At 35.5% G+C, this 23426-nt stretch overlaps 2 protein-coding genes across 2 annotated transcripts in view; both read right to left on the bottom strand.

The window, feature by feature from the left end:
- The window catches only part of LOC125658489 (DNA polymerase alpha catalytic subunit-like), a 38643-nt gene extending 33745 nt beyond the window's left edge, over nt 1-4898 (bottom strand). The window contains exons 1-3 of the mRNA XM_056148393.1: nt 4825-4898; nt 1156-1277; nt 920-1016 (exon numbers count right to left, since the gene is read on the bottom strand). Coding sequence (XP_056004368.1) covers nt 920-1016; nt 1156-1277; nt 4825-4879 — 274 coding nt within the window. The 5' untranslated portion in view covers nt 4880-4898. The remainder of the gene's footprint in view (nt 1-919; nt 1017-1155; nt 1278-4824) is intronic.
- A 1115-nt stretch (nt 4899-6013) lies between these two features.
- The window catches only part of LOC125658491 (dynein axonemal assembly factor 9-like), a 72553-nt gene continuing 55140 nt past the window's right edge, over nt 6014-23426 (bottom strand). The window contains exons 25-39 of the mRNA XM_048889763.2: nt 23280-23369; nt 20941-21073; nt 20718-20806; nt 13305-13451; nt 12818-12894; nt 12648-12696; nt 12431-12515; nt 11903-11991; nt 11609-11695; nt 11114-11217; nt 10857-10931; nt 10555-10745; nt 10366-10431; nt 8779-8872; nt 6014-8235 (exon numbers count right to left, since the gene is read on the bottom strand). Of these exons, the coding sequence (XP_048745720.2) occupies nt 8126-8235; nt 8779-8872; nt 10366-10431; nt 10555-10745; nt 10857-10931; nt 11114-11217; nt 11609-11695; nt 11903-11991; nt 12431-12515; nt 12648-12696; nt 12818-12894; nt 13305-13451; nt 20718-20806; nt 20941-21073; nt 23280-23369 (1486 nt within the window). The 3' untranslated portion in view covers nt 6014-8125. The remainder of the gene's footprint in view (nt 8236-8778; nt 8873-10365; nt 10432-10554; nt 10746-10856; nt 10932-11113; nt 11218-11608; nt 11696-11902; nt 11992-12430; nt 12516-12647; nt 12697-12817; nt 12895-13304; nt 13452-20717; nt 20807-20940; nt 21074-23279; nt 23370-23426) is intronic.

The raw sequence follows: 23426 nt of genomic DNA, 5'->3' as shown, positions 1-23426 counted from the left end.
TATTAAGTAAAAGAAAAATCATGCAGAATGAATTGGCATGTTGTCCAACTTCCGTGTTGTTGGCATACACTATTACACGTACATTTTCTTTTGCCATAAACGACTGGTATGGATACGTTAGACACCCATCTTCATGCAAAAACATTTCAGAGAGTTGTGTTTGAATTCTTCATTTTTCATTTCTACTGTATCCAAAGTATTGTTTTAAAAGACAGAGCACCAATTATTTACGGCACCTATTGATGCCTTTGATCATTAAGGGTGAAACGATCCATCGAGGTGCAGCCCAATCGCAATGCAGTGGTCTCGATTCGATGTTCGATTTATTCCAGGTCTGTTTCAGTTTGATACGGTTCTAATATTATAGCACACATTGTTTTTAATAACACTGCAACTGATTGGCCAATGGAATTGAAAATTGTCCAATCAACTTATGAGTAGACTTTGCTGTGTCAAAATGGACGCAGTCGAGTTGAAAAATGCACCCCCAACATATAGATCCTGGGTATGGCAACATTTCAGCTTTAGGACGAGTGATAAGAGTGTTGCTTTATGTTAAACTCTTTTATATATGTTGAATTTATTTGCAGAGAGCAATAAATACAATGAAACATAAAGGCTTAGGATGAGTGTTAATGAAGAACTAGAAGAATTAATAACATTGGAGGATTCTTAAGAATATGACGTTGAAAAAGGGCTTGAACTCTTGTCTTAAACTTGTATTGTAATACTTAATGATACAAATGTTCAAACTTGAGTTGAATCATTTTTGCATAGCATTTGGGCTAGTAAAATTTTATTTAGGCTACCCAATTTTGACTCTTACTTGTCCGATGGGCTTATGGTAAAAATCATTAAGCGCGAAGACTGGTGAAGACTTCAAACACAAACATGTTCAAATGGTAAAGTTTATCCTCACCATCATCTACAATCCAGTCATCATCCTGACGCTGGCGAACAATCTCGGAATACTCGTCTTCATTAACAACATCATATACATTCTTTTCCTCCTCAACCTAAAACAAAAACCAAAGACATTTTCCTAATGTTTAAGGATCAAGTACATTTAAAAACTTTAATTCATACTGGTTCCAAACAATTTATTTCAGCTGTAAACTTTACATCATCTGTCTTAGTAAAATTCCCCTAACTTACATCATATTTGTGCTTCTCCCCTGACTGCTTAGCTTTCTTTAACTTTTCAAGGGCTGCAAATCTTCCACCTTTATCTTTCTTTTCTCTACGAGAACGAGATTTTGCTAATCCCTGGTCAGCTACTACAGAAAAAAAGAAATACAATATCTATATCATGTGTATACAACTTTTATCTTCTACAAAATTGACCAAATCTTGTCAGAAAAACCAATACATGATGACAATGTTAAGACATATATATGTTGAATACATCAGTCTGGATCAAATGTTTTAATTTCTCACTATTTTTGTGATTTTTACAGACTCATTTTTGTAAGAGAAAGCAAAACATTGCTGTATGTATTTCCATTTGTTTGACCAGTATTTCAAATGAAGACCTGAACTATGTGCAGAAAACCTGTGCCATAAATCAAGGGTTTTTATGAAGGGTTGATCTGTAATTTTCTGGTCTGTGAGCTACAGTTACTTCCTCTCACTATGAGGAACATGTGTACTGTGTCTGTTTTTCTTCAGGTCTTTAATATTAGCCCATCTTTTATCCTTCTCACAAGACCTGTAATATTAGCACATCTTTTATCCTTCTCACAAAACCTGTAATATTAGCCCATCTTTTATCCTTCTCACAAGGCCTGTAATATTAGCACATCTTTCATCCAACTCACAATGTACTGATGCAGGGATTAAATTAACGCTCGCCCAGTCGCCATTCACAGAAAATTTGACTGGGCGAGCAGATTCATTATTTCAGTTGCCCATCAATATTTTCCGTTTACTGGAGGTTTGATTTAAATATGTTTTTCTGCTTTGAGTTCAATTACAAAATCAGTGCATTTAAACGCTTTAATTCAGCAATTTACACACAGGATATTTGATTGTTTCCAAGTTACTAAATGACAATTAAACATGTGGCGATATATACAAGGTGCGAAGAAGTCGGAGAAGAGAAAAGCAAATTCGGAAGATTTAAAGGCTTATCTCAGAAGTTTCGACAATACGAAACAAACAAGGAAGTTTCAGATATCGTGGACAACTGATCTAGAGTGGCTGATAGATTCCAATAATGGAATGGTATGTACCTAGCTGCAATAATGTAGCCCTCTCTGATTTTTTTTTTGATTTTTTTTTAGGGAGAGGGCTACAACTCCTTAGGATCACCGTAATGGTGCAAATGCGGGAGTGATTCACTCCCGCAACATTTGCGCTCATTCTAAACATTTCTTGACTTTCTTTACGTAAATAAAATGATATTCTATGTTTCTTAGTCAATATATAAATTTACAACCTGCAACTTTAGATTTAAGAGGCTCTATTCTACCGTTTTCAACAATTTCGATAAATTCCAATTCCTCGATTCATATTTGTGCGCCATGTTTGATGTACTGAAGTTTCAACTTCCGATTGTCAAGTCATTTGCATATGCCATATAAGGTAGTATTTACATCAATGGACAAGTATGGAGGCGAAAGCTATTTCGTCGGTATTGAAAAGGTTTGAATTAAATATCAAGTTAAAAACCGAACAGCAGAGTGTAAATTCTTTCTGCAACAATATGATTTTCCTTTCTTTGTCGAAGTGGCTCGAGTAACTACATTTTCGCGCTGATTGTCAATGTTTAGGCTTTCATTAGATCCACCTACGAGATCTCGCGATAACAAGCATGGCGGAGCAGTCGAAGAATTTTGCATGCTGTACATTATATTTAATGAAAAACACCTTTATTAGACATGCCCGAGCACAAAGTTGGTACTCCTTTTGGTGTAAACAACATTTGGGACTAATACACAGAGTTTATTATCGATTATTCATAAAATTATTTTGCACCATTACGGAGATCCTATGGAATTGTAGCCCTATCCCGAAAACGTCAGAATAAAAAAAAATTGGATAGGGCTACATTATTGCAGCTAGTATGTACCTTGTGTCGTAAATATTGCAGCGAGACTAGTTTGGGAAAACCAAGATCATTTATTGATGGTTGTTAAAGTTACAAGTTGGACAGTATTACTAAACAAGAAAAGTCCGTCCAGCATAGAAATACACGAAGAAGAGAGTGCTGTTTTTGAAAGGCTTCTGAACATAGAGAGAGAAATAGAGAATGTTTAAATTGTATACAATCACATTCTTTTATTGATGTATGAATTAACATTTGACATTGTTTACTTTCTGTTGCATCAATTTTCATCTGGGCAACCGATTTTTAACCTGGGCAACCACAATCTGATTTTTAGGGACCCAGCTGGCTACCATGATTTTTTGGTCAAGTTTAATCCCTGCTGATGGATGAACAGAAAACAGACACAGGCATACAGCACCATATTATTATACACCCATTCTATGATGGGTGAATGTGTGTATTAAGTTCTGGTTATCAGTGCCTTATTAGTACTATTCACATCTTGTTTTGTGCCTAAAAAATTATCCATGTTAAGTTTTACTTTGACATAAAAGACTTCTTCTAATCCTTGGGGGCATGAGTTTCACGATTGATGTCAGATTTGAATCCTTTAAAGTGTAGTAGTAGTTTTTTACTGACTCACAAGGTACACACAGATGTGCAAAATGAACCGTGCCATACCCTAAAATGACCCGTTGGTGACAGGTAAATGTAAAAATGTACAGATTTAAAATTACATTGCCAGGGATTTTTTTAAGGACTGTAGGGGGCTGAAATAAGGCCCCATTCCCAATGCTAAAAAGCAGGTATTTCTCCCAATTTTTGCTTTGAAATTCCCAAACAATGAAAACAAATCAAACAGGGTAGCCTAATCATTCACAAATCTTCTTCACAGGCCCACAAATTAAAATCTTTGCTTCAAAATTCTTAAGTAAACCTAATTTTTTGGCCTCCGCTTATTTGAATGAGGTAAGCTTTGACCAAATTGAAAGTCAGAGGGAGACCAATTATACCTTAAAGCACTCTGGATTGGTTTTTTCCCTATTTCTTTATATGAAACATTTTTCCTAAACTCCAGCAATCCCCCCCCCCCCCCCCCCCCCAGGCCCTTAAAATCAAGACCTTAAAAAAACGCGATTCCTTTGATTAATTTCACTGGCAAGCTGTTCAAAAATGAAAATGTTTTCATTTTACTGAAGTAATTTCATTCTCTAAAGTTATTTTATTCATTCATCACAATTTTTTTCTTTTAAAATAATTTTGAAGTTAATCACCGAGGGACAGAGAGTTGACATTCAAATGTCACCGAAAATTTTGAACTAAATTAATCATAAATAAATTAATTTCAATCCCTGAATATGATTGACTACAATAATTTTCATCATCTACAAGGGAAATTTTAATGATCATAATTATAGTCTAGGCTTTTCTTCATCTTCAACTTCGAGAAAACTGTTAGGCCTAATAGAGAGTAGTCATTCAAGGACTCAGATAACGTAGTACAGAATGTCAAGCCTTTAGTGAGCTAAAGTTTCCTTTTACTTCAATTCAGACCTAAATATTTGTTGGTCCGTCTGTCTTAATGAGCATCTGACAAAAATTGTTTTGGAATGTGTGCGAGATGAAAATTATCATTGTTTACATTTGCTGATTTGGTCAACATCACGACAGTCGCATCTAAAATTCAGACTTCCATTATCAACTCAGTGGGTCAAATGTTCACAAAGAAGCTAATAGAGTTCTAAATGTTAACAAATTTGCTTTTAATTTCAAACCTATCGTGTCGTCTTGATCATCTGTTCGGCTGTCGTTTTCAGGTGCTGGCGCCATTTTTCGTAAATCTGGCGCGAACCACTAGATGGCGCTTTATAAACAAGTCGATCATAACTCTATTCGTTCTTCTTCGAGCCTTTTTCACGCATTTCACTTTGTTCCTGGTTATAACGAGCGAAGCAATCATATTTGTGGTTGGCAGTCATACTACGTATGCTTAATGTTAACGTATGGAAATAGATCCGCCACTGCCAGTCTTAATTTGCATAATAGCTCTTTTTTTTTTTTATAGAAAATTCAGAAAATGAAGTATTTTAATAAAAAATAAGGATATTAAAAGTTAAAAGCCTGACATAATCTATTTGTATGCAAGAGTTATGTATTTTGCAATGAAAAATCTCGATCAATGATGTAACCCATATTTTACATGCGCAAATAACTTCTTTTAGTGAGTGTATACTTATTTAAGGTGGGCAGTGTACCACATTTTGAAAATAGTCAAAAATGCAGTTTTAGTAAAATGTAATCTGAAATAAATTTAAAACTCCTGCTGGACTTGAACCCATGACCTACTGTTCAGTAGTCAACATTGAGCTATTACAACTAAAGGGAATAGACAAGATCATTGCTGATAGTTATATTTTCATTTATTATGTTTTAATATTAAAGGACATACCAATGGAAAGGTCTGTCACAAGAATTATCCACAACATTAAATCACTTAATTCTATAGTTCTTTCATTTCAAGTTAAAAGTAAATGCTATCTAAAGTGGGGTCAAAGATCAAGTCATCAAACCTAGCCCATTATATATCTTGTCACACAAAAAAACAACAACCGAAAAACAAAAACCACCAGATAACATAAAGCAAGTTTTTGTGCACTTTATTTCATTCAATCAGGGAATACAATGCAATAAATATAATCATTTCATTTTCGACACAACGCTCTGAGGTGTCTCAGGTAAACTAGCATTATGCAAAAATAAACAAACAAGAACACTGAACTGAAACAACTTTTTCTCACTGCATCTTATTTTTAAAGAGCAGTCAAAGATCAAAGAACAAAAAGAATGTTTGAAATTAAATCACAACCTCTCGTTTTTTGGACGGATATATATGTGTATGTGATACTAGTATTTCAAGTATTAAAAAAATTTAAACACCAAACTAGACCTGTCTGAATGGAACCAAACCCCAACCCCCCCCAAATTTATTGTCTCATGGATGTACGATAAGAGAGACATGATGATTTAACTGATGTGTGCATCAATCATTGCTTTCATCAATTGAATTGATCATATATCAATCTAATTATAGCTCTCATCTATTGAATGATGAGTACGTACATTAACTGATGAAAGGAACAATTGATTTGATGCATGCATCAATTCAATTACATCATCGCAAGCCACGCCTATTGTCTCTGTTTACATGTAGGGTAGGTACTACTGGACTCAGTAACCGTGCCTATTGTCTCTGTTTACATGTAGGGTAAGTACTACTGGACTCAGTAACTGTGCCTATTGTCTCTGTTTACATGTAGGGTAGGTACTACTGGACTCAGTAACTGTGCCTATTGTCTCTGTTTACATGTAGGGTAGGTACTACTGGACTCAGTAACCGTGCCTATTGTCTCTGTTTACATGTAGGGTAGGTACTACTGGACTCAGTAACCGTGCCTATTGTCTCTGTTTACATGTAGGGTAGGTACTACTGGACTCAGTAACCGTGCCTATTGTCTCTGATTACACGTAGGGTAAGTACTACTGGACTCAGTAAATGTGGCTATTGTCTCTGTTTACACGTAGGGTAGGTACTACTGGACTCAGTAACTGTGCCAATTGTCTCCGTAGGGTAGGTACTACTGGACTCGGTAACTGTGCCTATTGTCTCTGTTTACACATAGGGTAGGTACTACTGGACTCAGTAACCGTGGCTAGTAACGATGACTCAATCATTGCTCTCATCAATTGAATCGATGCGTGCATCAATGTGGTGGAACTTGTATTGCTTGCAAAAATTAATTTAGAGATTAGCATAAATGATTTGATGATCTCTTTAATTAATTTAAAGATACCTTAATTAAATTATTTATTATTTTTTAAAAAACAAATTACATAAAATATGTGCATCAATTCTTTTAAAGAGAGCAACAATTCAATTACACAAATCATTACTTCAGTTGCAGATATATGTTGAATTAAATAATTGCTCTCTCTAAAATACTTGTGTGCATCAATTAATGATATAAAGAGAGCAATAATTCACTTATTTTGCACATTAATTGAATTGATGAACACAATAACTGAATTATTTTGCTCTCTTCAATTGAATTATAGTGCACATCAATTCAATTGTTGATATCATCAATTCATTTGAAGAAAACAACAATTCAATTTAATATTGTGTGCATAAATTCAGCAGAATAATTAATGCTATATCAACAATTCAACTAATGCATGCAATAATTTAGAATGGAAGATATCATTGATTATTTGAAGAAATATTTAATTGAATTGTTGCATGCATCAAATGAATTGATGATATCTTCAAATAATTAGAGACATTATCTTTAATCGAATTTATGCTAATCTGAAGCTCCACAACCCATAACGTTCTCAGAATTGAACAAGTCAATCTGGAAATAGCAAATGCACAGATTTACAACATTTTCACAAGTAAGTGAAAATCTTTGAACAAAACACATCTATGGATGTACAGGCAAACAGATGGATAGAGTGAAACCAATATACACCCCACCCTAAATTTGTCTGTTGGGATATGAAAATTCATGGCATTCCATGCAAAGACCAGTGCCACTATTGGTTGTATTTTAAAAGGTTTTTTTTTTTGGTGAAGTTGTTCTCTGAATTATTTTAAAAGGGTTTTTGTCTTTATTGATTTTTGTGGGTTTTCCATAACAGCACAATGCATTAGATAGATGTAGTACAACAACAGCATAATAAATACATAATAATCAACAGATGCATGCAATACAATGGCAAAAAATAAACTCTGAAAAATCACTGATTACACCGTTTGTGTAACATATAAACATGTAATCTCACATACAGCACTCAAGACTTAAAGATCAATGAACAACATTCAAAATCTCCGAAGCAAACCGAGTCAAAATCATACAAGAAGAAACATCACATCAGATCTCCGTCTTCAGCCACACCATCACATCAGATCTCCGTCTTCAGCCACACCATCACATCAGATCTATCACAGACGTATGCACTATGGGAATGTTTGGCTTATGATCAATAATGAACACAACATCCACAGTCCTTCAAATCTCAGGCAAACAGATCCACAAACTGGCCGGCATTCTTCCTGACTTTATCATTGTGGTCCTCTATCTCCCTGTTTATGCTGTCGACATATTCCTGGATAAAAGTCTCCAAACCTGAAATTACAATGGACACCTTGAAGATGATGCAAAAGATAGAAAGAGGAATAACTTATCATCAATTTTTTTTCTAAAAGAAATGTCATATTCGTATGAATACACATCATTCACATGTTCCTTTCTTTCTATCTGGTTAGTTCAGAGAATTAATCTAAACAGCATACTTTGATATGTTTGTGATAAAATGGAAGGTACTGAGCCACCTAAATTTTGTCAAATTCTTTTTTGGGGGGAAATAAAAGTGTCGTATTTTCTACTCTGCATGAAGCACAATGTTACCCACTGGAATGCATGCAGCTGCCATAAGAAGACACCAGAACAGACTGGATATGCCTTTTTTCATTGATTACTTGTACATTTAACACTGAATCACTCATTTTGTTTGTGGTTTTGATTTAGTGGTTGAAGAACTGTCTTTCTATTAAGGCTAGATCCCGTTCTCCTGTATATGGAGTTGACGAAACCAACAAAAATTTGGAGCCCCCTACCCCATAAATTCATGATTTGACAGTATTTGTGAACTTTTCATGCTTGATTTACTTGGATGAAGGTCCTGCTTTTCTCCATCAAAACTGACAAACTGAGTTCCATTGTAGAACCATCCAGCAGGCAATGTGTCCAAATGATGCTGTTTCTGAAAAATTACAAACACCTACATTATGCTTGTACATGATAATGACAATGATTTATTTGCACAAGCATAATAACAATTACTGGTAAAGGCACATATTATAGATTATACCATAGAAACAATAATATTCAAAATACAATCAGTGATTTGAATGCATGAATATATGGCACCAGACAAAATTATATTATGTTACTGTAGAATCATTTAAATTCGTGGGGGCCAATTTTCGTGGATTGCTGAATTTTTCAGGTTCGTGGGGACGTAATTTCGTGGATTTATATATTTGTAAGATTCTTGTATACTAGTTGTCTTTATTCGTTGAGGATGTAAATTCGTGGGTGAGGGGTATCCACAAATTCCACGAAAATTGAGCCACCACGAATTCTATTAATTCCACAGTACAGTACACGATTTGCTGCAGAACTGTAGCTCTCCAAAAAAATTATGTTGACAGACCGGTCTGTCCTTCAAATCTCAGGCAAACAGATCCACAAACTGGCTGGCATTCTTCCTGACTTTGTCATTATGTTCCTCTATCTCCCTGTTTTTGCTGTCGACATATTCCTGGTTCTTGTGTAATAGTTATTGACAGACCAGACCGGTCTGTCAACATAATTTTTTCTGAGAGCTACAGTTCTGCAGCTAATTACACAATCTGCATATAAGGTGTACATGAGATAAAGGAATGATAATAGGTATATAGGAAAAGTATATGGAGTCATAATTCATATATATATAGGAATAGTCACAGGACTTTCTCATGATAAATTATGTACTCATATTGGAATCAGTTGCTTTAAGGAAATTCCTTTATTTGACAAATCTTCAATAAATTTAGACAGGCATTTCAATACACTATAGGACTTGGAATTCAATAATAACCTTGACCTAATATTGTCATCATTGATCAGCTTATAATCAAAGTTATGTAACATTAATAATTATTGTAAAGAGATTCTCTTTCTTGTTCATAACATTTACACAACCATAGGAAGTGAGTTTCATTTTCTATGTTATTACAATTGCACAATTTACAATTTCTATTATTATTGTACATCTGAAATTCTATTCACATAAAAGGGGGTTCAGAAAATTCCTTTTCACTTATCCTCTGAAATAAATGTAATGTTAAAGTAGATAGGCCTATGACATTTGTGATATTTCATGTTCACAGGGTCCATTCTAGTAACTAATAAAAGTTTAATATTTGGCAATCAGTTGAGATAACTCATCTCCATTACATCATCTATTGGCTTTGAAATCACCTTGATATTTGATACTGACTTCAACTTCAGTGATTTTGTCAGACCATGACAAGAAAATTACAAAATCATTAATTTCACACAGGAAGCTATCAATTCAAAATTCATTTCATTTTCCACATAAACAGACAGTCAACATAAAATCTAAAAGCCCAGGGTTAAAAAATCATTCAATATTTTCCTGATTTTGAATAAAATATACTTTCAACAAACACACAATGCTAGCAGTCTTACATGTATCTTCTTAATTTCATCCTTGGTGAGGTCCTTTTTTGTCACGAGTTTCTTCATCTCTGGTTTCTATGGTCAAAAACAAAATATGCCATGTACAATGTAAAAGAATCTACAATACACACATCATACACAAGAACATGTACAATTACTGATTACCACTGAAATCCTCTCTACTGAACCAGTACCCACCTGTCTCCCACAAGAACGAAGCCAGTCCTTGATCTGGGTGACCTGTAACTTGTGTCCACTGACAACCAGACAGAACTTGTTTCTAGAGAGATGCAGGCCATCACCATTAGCGACAGAGTTATCTGCGTGTTTGGTCACTGTCAGTTGATCAGATTTTACTATATATAGGACATCCATCAAATCTTCTGAGTCTGTTTAAAGTCATCACAAGCACAACAGTGACAAATCAGCATAAAATTAATATTACATGTACCAACAGTTTACTGATAAAAAGTTCCGTTTTATAATGGTAGACAACATACCAGTAAAAGATACTTGTCCCTGTACCATAAAGATGTTGCCCGAGAAAGGGTAATGGGTCAACAGGCCTCTCAGTTCTATATTAAATAAGAACAGGTTTATAGCACTAAATCAAGTAGAAATATTCTGCAAAGTAACAGAGCTTACATTCAAAATAGATTTCAATCCGAAATATATAGTATATATGCATACATATAGTATATGATATATATTGAAAAACAACGAATCTTTTAAAGTGAACAATTTTTTAATTGCCTACCCCTGAGCTTGTTGATGAACAAGTTCCTCACTAGAGGTTGTGAGAATGTCAACTCTGTGTCCTGTATGGTGAATGAGAGAGGTGTCCTGTTCAGTCCCTGAGACCTAAGCAAACAATGCACAAGTGATACAGAAGTATATCTGGGTAATTTTTTACTCTTCTATGACAAAAAAACACCATCTGTAATATCACTATGTGATCAGATGACTTTGGTCACATACTGATTACAGGTAAAACTTGTAAGCACTGAAAGCTACATGTATGTACAGGCAAGGCCAGATGTTGGCCAATCATTTCAAGTATTTTCAATAAAACATGTTTTAACAAAATCCATATACTTAATATAGCAAAAGAACTTCCCCACAGACCTACATTAATTAGGCTATCGTCTGAGAGTGATGACCTTCCTTACTGGACATATAAATTATTCACTAATTACATAATGTATGTCAGACTTGATTTCTGTGTGACAATGGTGACCTACAGTCTACTCACCATCCTGGACTAAGCATCTCTCTGGCTCTCACTTTCTTGTTCTCCATGAATGCTGTCTCAGACAAAATGGCATCAACATCCATGCTCCTAAAAATCACATTAAAAACTAAATTCTTCAAAAATGGAAAATCGGATCAACATAATCTTTTCAATTTAAAAATGTTACATATTTCTTCATACTGAACAAGTATCATTTCATTTGTTTGATCATTGCAGGAAGTGGATGTGGCTCTTTCAAATGAGAGAAACTTAAGACTAACTTCACACTTTCTGAAAAGTACAGGCTTGTGTTACCTCTTCACGTTTCCCTTCTCAGCCAGGAAAAAAGCAACATCAGAATTCACACTGCGTAACAAGGTCTGAATTACCTCCAGACTAGAGTTCTGTAATGTAATGTGGAGTACTTTTAATATTTACAAAAATGGCTTCTGCATCATCTTGATTGTAGATATAAAACATGTACATTACATATTGCACATACATGTACCTGGATATACATGTACAGTATATATATATACACAGTAAGTAAGTTTTACCTGTTGTATGGCGGTAGCAGATGTACCTGGATATATACATGTTTGTACATTAACCACACACATGTACCTGGATATATATATACATGTATATGATAAGATAAGTTTATTCCAATTTTGGGCCCAGAGGGCATATCTTATCTTATCTATACATACATACAGTAAGTAAGTTTTACCTGTTGTATGGCGGTAACAGATCTACCTGGATATATACATGTATGTACATTAACCATACACATGCACCTGGATATATATATATATATATATATACACAGTAAGTAAGTTTTACCTGTTGTATGGAGGTAGCAGACGTAATCAGAATGTTATTCACAAAGCCTTGAGCACATTGGTCCAGTAAGTTGGGAAATGTTAATCTAGAAAAGTTAAATAATCACATCATTGTTCTTTCTCAAAACACATGTTCATAGCACAAAAATGCCCCCCCCCCCCCCCCCAAATAATCTATGTAAACCTTTGCAGACTTGTTAGATCTTGATGCATCTTACCTATGTTCAATGAATGACACGAAGGGATCTATGCAAATGGTCACAGAACCTGGAAGCATGAAAGTCACAAGTTTGTCATTCATTATCTATAAAAGGCTGAAGAATTTTCTGAATTGATTTTATCCGTTTTAACGGTAATCTTCCATATTCATCTGATAACAAATTCTTACCGATGCGTACATGCTGCTGAACATCTGGATTGGGATGATTCAAAATGGCACATAATACATCTATAATATTTGTATACCTAAAAATAAAAAACACAATATACAATACACCCGTATACTGTCTTCAGAAACGTGACAATACATAAGTGTCAAGGCTTTATTAAGCTTCAGTAGATGATTTACTGCCCCTGGAACCTCACTTACAATTTATGGCATTATTTTATGATTTTTTGCAGAAATGGCAGTGATGATAATCAGGGGGAAAAGTACTTTGATACCTTACCAACCTGCCATTTCTAATCATGGATATTAATTTGTATGCTTTCTCAATGCATAATCATGAGCATGGTATTTGATGCTGTAAAATTTCCTGTCAACAAATTTATGAATGGCACTGACCATCGTGAGGAAAATAGAGCTTTATCATGCAATATGACAATCAGTGGTTGTAACTAATGCATGTCTGGAAGTTGTTTAATACTACAGTTACCCTGGGGTGATTAGTAGCAGCCTGTTACTGATCTCCGCTGATCGGAGTCTTCGTCTCATTGCACTCCACATTTTAGACAGTGTGTCCTGTAATTCACCATTGATAAGGGACTTTGTTTTTCCAAATGTCTGTTTTAATACTGTCCATCTGTAAAACAATAAATACAGACAGTCTGTAATTACTAAAAGGAGAAATGTCAAACAAGAGGCCCATGGGCCATATCGCTCACCTGATTCACCTTGGTCTTGCCGTTGTTCAGCTGTTGTGATTTCAAATTTTCTATCAATCTTTATTCCCAATAAAAAAATTGGATCCCATACTGTGGCCCCAACCTAGCCCCAAAGGATCATGACATAACTGAGAATGAATTCATTTAAAACAAAGATGCCTAAACACCAATGACTAACATGACCTTGCTGTTCTGGATAAGTCCAAGGTCACAAGGTCATATATAATGATATGAATAAAAGATCTTGCCATAGTAAATCTATATACAAAATATGAAAACTCTACATTGAATAGGATATGGGATATTGATTAGGTCAGGGTTCTTAAAACTAGGTCAAGGTCACAAAATCAAACACAAGTGTATCACAAAGTCTTGTTATAAAAAATCTATATACAAAATATAAAAGCCTTACCTTGGATTGTTCCAAAGATATGTTGTTATTTTTTTTAATAAGTACAGGTGACTCTCGATAACTCGAAGTTCAAGGGACCTTGATAAAACTTTGAGAAATCGAGAGTTCGAGATCGAAATTCGGAAATTGAAGGTCCATACATGCCAACTTTCCCGATTTGTACGGGATTCTCCCGATTTGAAGCAACTGAAAAGGCAAATCCCAATATCCCGATCAAGATTGCAAAAATACCCTGAAATCCCGATTTTCTAAAAATATCTCCCATTTTACGACAACAAACCCCCATTTCCAACCGGAATTTGAAATCCAGCGTCATTTCTGAACTGGCCAATCAGAAATCGGGACAATAGTCAGCCATTGCTGTTTACCTGTGTCGTAATGGTATCGGGGTGGTGTAATTTACCTGGTCTGCCTGTGTCGGGGTGCTTATTGGACAGTGCGAAGCATGTTTTGATAGTAATTAATCGGGAAGACGGATTTCAAATTGACATATTCTTTACACAAACGTGAATGACAATGATGATAGTGTCACCACCAAACAATCGGACATTCCCGATTTTTGCCTCTCGCTGACAGAATCCAAAATTTGCAATAAGGTACGTCAAATATATATTTTTTCCAACTATAATAATATAGGCTATCCAAATCTATCCATCTACAGCGATGTATTATATAGTCTATATAGTGTAGTATTTAATAAATAGACTTTGTGATGCGTAATTCGCACAAGTCTGTACTGAATTTTATGTTTAGCAAGTAGCCATAATTTACAAGTAAAATCGTATATTTTGATGTGTTTTTTTCCTGGTAATTATTTCAGATGTCATGGGTGCAAAGGTTTTGTTCGCAAACTTCATAGCAGACTCCTTTTCTGGTTGCAATGCAGATTATTCCACCAGACTCTGCAAGCCCATGTATACAGACAAGGAAGATCGCCTTTGTAGTCGTACCTAAATGCATGTGTTTTAATTTAAATTTTGATGTGTAGACCAGCCAATGTTTATTGTATGGTGTAAAAGGATGCAACTTTAAGTATTATTTGATAATATGTATGTGACTTGTTGTTGGAGAGGATTTTTTGCTGAATAGATGATTTTAATAAAATATTTATGTATATTTTTCAAAGTTTTTTTTTATATAGTTGATGGTCAAACACACTTGATGTTGTGTTAATATATGATACATTTACAATGATTTGATTGGTATTTTATTTGGAAAGACAAATATTTATTTTCATGGTAAAATGTCGTGAATTTTGAGCTTTGAAAAAAGGTCGTCGTGCGCAAAATCCCCCATGGGGATTTTTAAAAGTTGGCATGTATGAAGGTCCACCGGTATGGTTCAGATTTTACAGTAACCGGAAATGTATACCAACAAGATCATATGATATAGTTTTGACATGTTTTCCTTCATATTCGTCAGGTACTTTGATATCAAAATAAAAAACCTTATTTTGCATTAAAAAAAATATTTCAAAGTTTATGTATTTATTTGTTCTTTAATCATGCTTAGATAGGCATACAAAACCAAGTTCTGATGACGCTTTACTATCGCAAACTAAATAGAGCACAATGTTATGTCGCTTTACCCGAATGAGTAAAACGATGTTTTAGAGTAACTCTACACAAAGAACAAACTCGAGATTCTGAAATTTAACAGTCTGTAGATCTCTAAATTATGTATAAAACTTACTCTCTCTTTGTCTCGTCAAAACAAAGTATAGATTTTATTCATAGTCAGATTATATATAATTTTAATCATCAGGACTCAAACCCCAGTGCAAGGTGTAAACTGACCAATTAGCCAATTATATACTCAAGTGTGTCACCTCCACCAAAAAAGCACCAGGGATGTTTCACCTAGGTAACCCCTAATTACCCCTCCAGCATTCAACAAAATCCAGGTAAGGCCCAAGTGGAAATTATTACACGCTTTGGTAATGGTGGGTATACGCTACCACCACTTCGAGAGATCGAGAGTGAAAAACAATGAAATGTGTTTTACGGGACCCAATTTCACTTCGAGAGATCAAGAACTTCGAGAGATTGAACATTCGAGATCAATAGTAAATTTGCTTTATTATATAGAGAGAAAAAATCAGGACCATGATTTCACTTCGAGAGACCGAGAACTTTGAGAGATTGAAGTTCGAGCCATCTCGAGTCACCTGTAGTTAAAATTCAAAGGTCACAAGGTCAGAGGTCATGTAGTATGAAATGAAAGGTCTTGCCATAAAGAATCTATATACAAAATATGAAAGATCTACCTTAAATAGTTCAGGACATAATGAATAGGTCAGATTTTTAACAAGAGGCCCAGGGGCCTTATAGGTCACCTGAGTATCATGTAACAACCTTCCAATGTTTGAATTAGGTTTGTGTTTAAATATAAGAATTTTACTTTTGGATGGAAGAAACATTGAATAGCTATGTGGTCAGCCCCGCCTTTGCACCAGAACCCCTGACCCAGGGGCCATAAATTTCAGTTTTGAAAGAAGCATCCCTGATCATCATCATCATACTATTAGTTTGTCTACTTAATACCCAGCAGCAGAGAAGATTTTCAAAGAAATAAAATGCATTTTCACTATATGATCAATAGGGCCCCACCCTAATACCAGAACCCCTGACCCAGGGGCCATGAATTTCACAATTTTGAAAGAGGCATCCTTGCTCATCATAACCATGGTATTGGTTTGTCTACTTAATACCCAAGGACAGAGAAGAAGATTTTCAAAGAAATAATGCATTTTCACTATATGACTTATAGAGCCCCACCCTAGCACCAGAACCCCTGATCCAGGGGCCATGGATTTCACAATTTTTAACAAGAGGTACTGTGAGCAATGCTCACTAAGAATACCCCCCGCTTACCCCAATCTCCCGAAGGGTGCAAACTACCTCTTTTCTGAGTGTTGCTACTTCGATGTCCAGTGCACATGACCTTTGACCTTTTGACCCCAAAATCCATAGGGAACATCTTCATCCCATGGGTAGTCCATATGTATGATATGGTGACTGTAGGTGGAAAGGATAACGCTTTAGAGCCCGGAAACCATATTGCTACTTCAATGTCCAGTGCACGTGACCTTTGACCTTTTGACCCCAAAATCGATAGGGATCATCTTCATCCCATGGGTAGTCCATATATATGATATGGTGACTGTAGGTGGAAAGGATAACGCTTTCGAGCCCGGAAACCATATTGCTACTTCAATGTCCAGTGCGCTTGACCTTTGACCCCAAAATCAATAGGGAACATCTTCATCCCATGGGTAGTCCATATGTTTGATATGGTGACTGTAGGTGGAAAGGATAACGCTTTAGAGCCCGGAAACCATATTGCTACTTCAATGTCCAGTGCGCTTGACCTTTGACCTTTTGACCCCAAAATCCATAGGGAACATCTTCATCCCATGGGTAGTCCATATATATGATATGGTGAGGGAAGGTGGAAAGGATAATGCTTTAGAGCCCGGAAACCATTGCGTCTACAGACGGACAACCCAATTCCAGTATACCCCCCCCACAACTTGTTGCAGGGGGTATAAAGAGGCATCCTTGCTCATCATTACCATGCTATTAGTTTGTCTACTTAATACCCAGAGACAGAAAAGAAGATTTTCAAAGAATTTCTACACTTTCACTATATGACCAATAGAGCCCCACCCTAACACAAGAACCCCTGCCCCAGGGGCCATGAATTTCACAATTTTGGTAGAGGGCTCAACGCTCATTATAATTATGCCCACAGTTTGGCTTCTTGATGTCCAGGAGTAAAGAAGAAGATTTTTTAAAATTACACTCATTTTGATGGTTTTTGCCCCACCCCTCAGGCCCCAGGGGAGCAGGGACCACGAATTTCACAATTTTTGTTCCCCTCCACCCACAGATGCTATATGCCAAAATTGGTTGAAATTGGTTCAGGGGTTTCAGAGAAGAAGCTGAAAATGTTCAAATGTTAACGCACGACGCATGTCGCACGACGCACGACGACGGACAAAAACAGATAGCAATAGGTCACCTGAATGAATTCAGGTGACCTAAAAAGTAGGTCCAACTCCAAGGTCACAAGGTCAAACTTGATGAAATTAAAAGATTTTGCCAGATGAAATTTATTTACAAAATATGAAAGCTCTACCTTAAATATTTCAGGAAACATTGAATAGGTCAGATTTTCAAACATAGGTCCAACTCCAAGGTCATGGTCAACCTCCAATGTCAAAAGATCAAACACCATTGTGTCACAAGGTCTTGCCATAAAGAATCTATATACAAAATATGAAAGCCCTACCTAAAATAGTTCCGGATATATTTAATAGGTTAAGTTTTCTTTAAAGTATATTGAACTCCAAGTTGAATGTCACAATGTCAAAGGTCATGATATGAAATAAAATGAAAGGTCTTGCCATAAAAATATATATATATATATATATATATATACAAAATATGGAAGATCTACCTTAAATAGTTCAGGACATACTGAATAGGCAAGATGTTTAATAAAAGTAGGTCAAACTTCCAGGTCACAGTCACAAGATCACACATCATTGCATCACACGAAAGGTCTTATCAAAGAATCTAAACACAAAATATAAATAGCTCAAGACATATTTTTCCCATATATCAGAATGTAAAACTTTGATCCCCTATTGTGGCCCCACCCTACCCTAGTAATCATGATTTGAACAAACTTAAATACTCTTATGTCAGGAAGTTTTCATGTAACTTTCAACTTTTCTGGTCAAGCGGTACTTGAGAAGAAGATTTCCAAAGATTTTCCCTATATATTAGCATATAAAGTTTTTATCCAGAGAGACCATGATTTGAACAAACTTGAATCTACTCTTATGTCAGGAAGCTTTTATGTATATTTCAACTCTTCTGGCCCAGTGGTTCTTGAGAATATTTTTTTCTCCCCTTTCAAGGGGGCATGTTCCTTGAACAAATTTGAATCCCTTTCACCTAGAGATGCTTTGTGCAAAGTTTGATTGAAATTGGCCTGCTGGTTCTGGAGAAGAAGACTTTTAAAGTTTGTCAGCATATTCTCAGTATTTTGCTATTATCTCCTCTTGGAGAATGGTGTTGCCCTTTACATGATCAAACTTGAATCCTCTTCGCCCAAGGATGCTTTTTGCCAAGTTTGGTTGAAATTGGTCTAGTAGCTCTGGGAGAAGAAGTCAAAAATGTGAAAAAATGGATGGATAGACAGACAACAGGTGTTCAAAAAACCTCACTTGAGCTTTAAGCAGTGAGCTAAAAAGAAAACTTAACAAATATAACCCTCCAAACATAGGCAATTCATTGATTCACCCATGTCTATGGACAATGTTTTGGAGGCTCTAGTTTGTTTCAACTCCTCAAATATTGAATACTAGTATATTAAGAATTTTCTTTGAAAGGGTTTAAAATCTAATCTAGCATTAAAGTTAATATCACGATTTTATACAAGGCAATTTCATATATCTATCCCAAAACTTATGAATCAGGGCTTTCAACAAATTTAAAAGTAGGAGGCTGAAATGAAAAAGTAGAAGGCGATCCAATGCTTGGCGCCCTTACGGCCGGGGGTCTGGGGTAAATGACGCAAAATCCTGCATTCTGGCGGTTTCCTGGCACTTAAATGCAGCTTTGAAATTGTCATTTTTTTGCCTGAAATTTTTACTTTTGCCATGAATTTATTGTTTTATACGTGAAATTTTCTGTTCATGCAAAGACTTAAAAAATTCAACATTGCAAAGTACTAATTTTGATGCAAAATGAAAAATAAAGTGCATCAAGATAACTACATGTAATTATTTTTTGCAATGCTGTATCAATTAATTTTTAAGTGTCTTTGCTTGAACAGAAACTTTCACTTTTATTTCTACATTTGTACTGAAAGTTTATAAGACTGAATTGTTTTGTAAGAAAGTTTCTACATGCAGAAAGTATTGTTGAAATGAACTAAACTGCATGTTTTGCTCACCCCAATATTTTTTTAAATAAAACCCAAACAATCTTTATTACAAATTAATAAGTATATAACATTTAAATGACCTATAATTTTATTTTTTCACAAATTCAAGTTAACAGCTACAGATTTGTTGGTAACATAGCGAATTTGTGCTGAAAAATTCTACTTTCGTTTTTATTTAATACCACATGGGCATTTGCAAATTAAAAAGAATAGCAAGTCTGAAATCTTTCCTGATTAAATTCTGTTTTCGCTTTAAAATTGTTGATTGATATTATACTCGTGTCACTTTCACTTCTGGCCTTTTTAAACCGAAACTGAACAGGGTATTTGTTCTCTTCATTCCGTCAACATCATTGATTTTTACGTTCAGGACTTGTTGTTATCTTTCGGAACTTCTCGTCTGTGTTGTCACGAATTGGGTAAATCCGAGGCTTTCCGACTATTGCAATTGACGTATTATTTTCTACACCAACAGACGACCAATCAGGTCCCGGTATTTACCTGAACTAAATTTAGCGCAAGTAAACACGTTTTTACATCCTGGTTGATACGGCCGCGATTTCTGAGTCTACTAAAGTTTGGAAGATGTTTAAAGTTTTATAAAAGTTTTTTTCATTGGACATACATTTTTGTCACTAAAGTAGCCGGCACCTAATGTTACTATAGGCGGCGGAAATCCGCCGGCTACCGGCTACTTTTGAAAGCCCTGATGAATTATTGATCAGGTTTACACCACTGTATCAAATGTTACATGTTTAACAGAAATCCACCACTTGCTGATGGATCTGTGCGTTAAGCAGGCTTTGTCTCTAACCTTATCTGACTCTCTGTAAGATACAGCAATGTGTCACACAACTGGTCTTTGTGGCTTCCTGGTATCCCCCCTAACACCGTCACAGTGATCTACAGGACAAAACAAACACCAATATCACAATACCTACAAGTCCATGTATTACAAAGTGTGTTTTCTTACAAAATTATCCAATTCATTGAAGTGGGATGGTACAAGATTTGTGGCCAATGACACGTGTACATACCCCATGGAAAGCTTCGTTGATGACTCCACCTTCCTGGGCAACAGTCTCCACTTCCTCAGCCTCCTGAAGCATGATGGGTAATGATGTGGTGGGGTGAGAGGTTACACTGCTAACACTTAAATGAGTCATGAATCTGGAAAGGAAGATTACAAACTTTAAATTTACATCTGTTGAAGTCTAGATATTTAAGCACATTCAGACATTTATCCTGAACATGAACCAATTGTGACCACAATTTTTCCTCAACGCAGACCCCTTTCCCTGATCATCATTAATGCAAGTTTCTCCTCTTAATTATTTCTATTTTAAGAATACATGAGGGTATGAACTGCAAAAATGTAAATATTTTGAAATAAATTAATGGGACTTTACAGAATACTTCCTCCAGTTCCATTTCTCCTCATATCCATTTGAAATTATACTGCATAATGGGAAATTTCAACATGGCCTGCTAATTTTTTTCTACTTCATATATTCATAATAAAAATGATTAAATGAAAAACCTTTCACAGCAGATTTTAAAAATGCACTCTTGAAATTTAGTGAATTAGTGTATTCCTCTGAAGTTTACTATTTGGGTATCTGATGAAATTTGCAACATTAAGATATGTTTTGAGAAGACGATTTCTAAAGACTGTAATCAGTGAATTTTCCAGATGATACACGGGTTAACACATGAATGAAGTATCCCCCAAACTCTGTTTGATTCAATCATAAATAGTTAATAAATAGTTAGAATTCATTATTGGAAATAGGACAGCACCTTTAAGGTTTAACAACGCAGTATTAAGTCTTCCCCGGAAGACATGTGTCGCCTGCTAGTTCATTCTATATGTAATATATCACGTATAATGTTGAAAAAGTAAATTATTGAAATGGTTTTTGTCACTAAACAGGAAGTTGATAAGCGACAGATTCGAAAATGTCTCACACAATACAGTTGGCCACAGTGATGCTCTGTGCCAAATATCAGGGAGTTGCCCCATGTGGTTCTTGAGAAAACTGTGACAAAAATTTTTTTGCTGTAAAAAATTCTAAGTCCCGGCAAACAGGAAGTTGATAAGCAACAGATTCGAAAATGTCTTACACAATACAGTTGGCCACAGTGATGCTCTGTGCCAAATATCAGGGAGTTGCCCCATGTGGTTCTTGAGAAAACTGTGACAAAAATTTTTTTGCTGTAAAAAATTCTAAGTCCCGGCAAACAGGAAGTTGATAAGCGACAGATTCGAAAATGTCTTACACAATACAGTTGGCCACAGTGATGCTCTGTGCCAAATATCAGGGAGTTGCCCCATGTGGTTCTTGAGAAAACTGTGACAAAAATTTTTTTGCTGTAAAAAATTCTAAGTCCCGGCAAACAGGAAGTTGATAAGCGACAGATTCGAAAATGTCTTACACAATACAGTTGGGCACAGTGATGCTCTGTGCCAAATATCAGGGAGTTGCCCCATGTGGTTCTTGAGAAAACTGTGACAAAAATTTTTTTGCTTTAAAAAATTCTAAGTCCCGGCAAACAGGAAGTTGATAAGCGACAGATTCGAAAATGTCTTACACAATACAGTTGGCCACAGTGATGCTCTGTGCCAAATATCAGGGAGTTGCCCCATGTGGTTCTTGAGAAAACTGTGACAAAAATTTTTTTTGCTGTAAAAAATTCTAAGTCCCGGCAAACAGGAAGTTGATAAGCAACAGATTCGAAAATGTCTTACACAATACAGTTGGCCACAGTGATGCTCTGTGCCAAATATCAGGGAGTTGCCCCATGTGGTTCTTGAGAAAACTGTGACAGAAATTTTTTTGCTGTAAAAAATTCTAAGTCCCGGCAAACAGGAAGTTGATAAGCGACAGATTCGAAAATGTCTTACACAATACAGTTGGCCACAGTGATGCTCTGTGCCAAATATCAGGGAGTTGCCCCATGTGGTTCTTGAGAAAACTGTGACAGAAATTTTTTTGCTGTAAAAAATTCTAAGTCCCGGCAAAACAGGAAGTTGATAAGCGACAGATTCGAAAATGTCTTACACAATACAGTTGGCCACAGTGATGCTCTGTGCCAAATATCAGGGAGTTGCCCCATGTGGTTCTTGAGAAAACTGTGACAGAAATTTTTTGTGACGACGCAAGACGACGGATAGTGATCCCTATATGTCACCACTGCGTAACGCAGGCGACACAAAAATCTCAATTTGTCAAAATTTAAACATTAAAATTGAAATTTTTTAAAACTTACAGCAGTAAACTAACTTGTTGATTAAATGGTATCATAATGGTAAAGAAACACTTAATCTTAAAACAATTTACACATTCTCCAGAAATATGTAAGTAGGATAAATTACCTGTCAAGATTGTAGAATTTTCCTTTGATGTGATGATAGGGTGAGGCTGGACGATGATCGTTGTCAAATTCAAGCTGTAGTTGCTCGGCACTAAAATGCAAACATTTAGAAATAAAAAATTTAAAAAAAATTTTTTTTTTTTTTTTT

Source organism: Ostrea edulis, chromosome 9 (genome assembly GCF_947568905.1).
Source record: "Ostrea edulis chromosome 9, xbOstEdul1.1, whole genome shotgun sequence".
Classification (NCBI taxonomy): Eukaryota; Metazoa; Mollusca; class Bivalvia; order Ostreida; family Ostreidae; genus Ostrea; species Ostrea edulis.
This window is presented reverse-complemented; position numbering and strand designations above follow the sequence as displayed.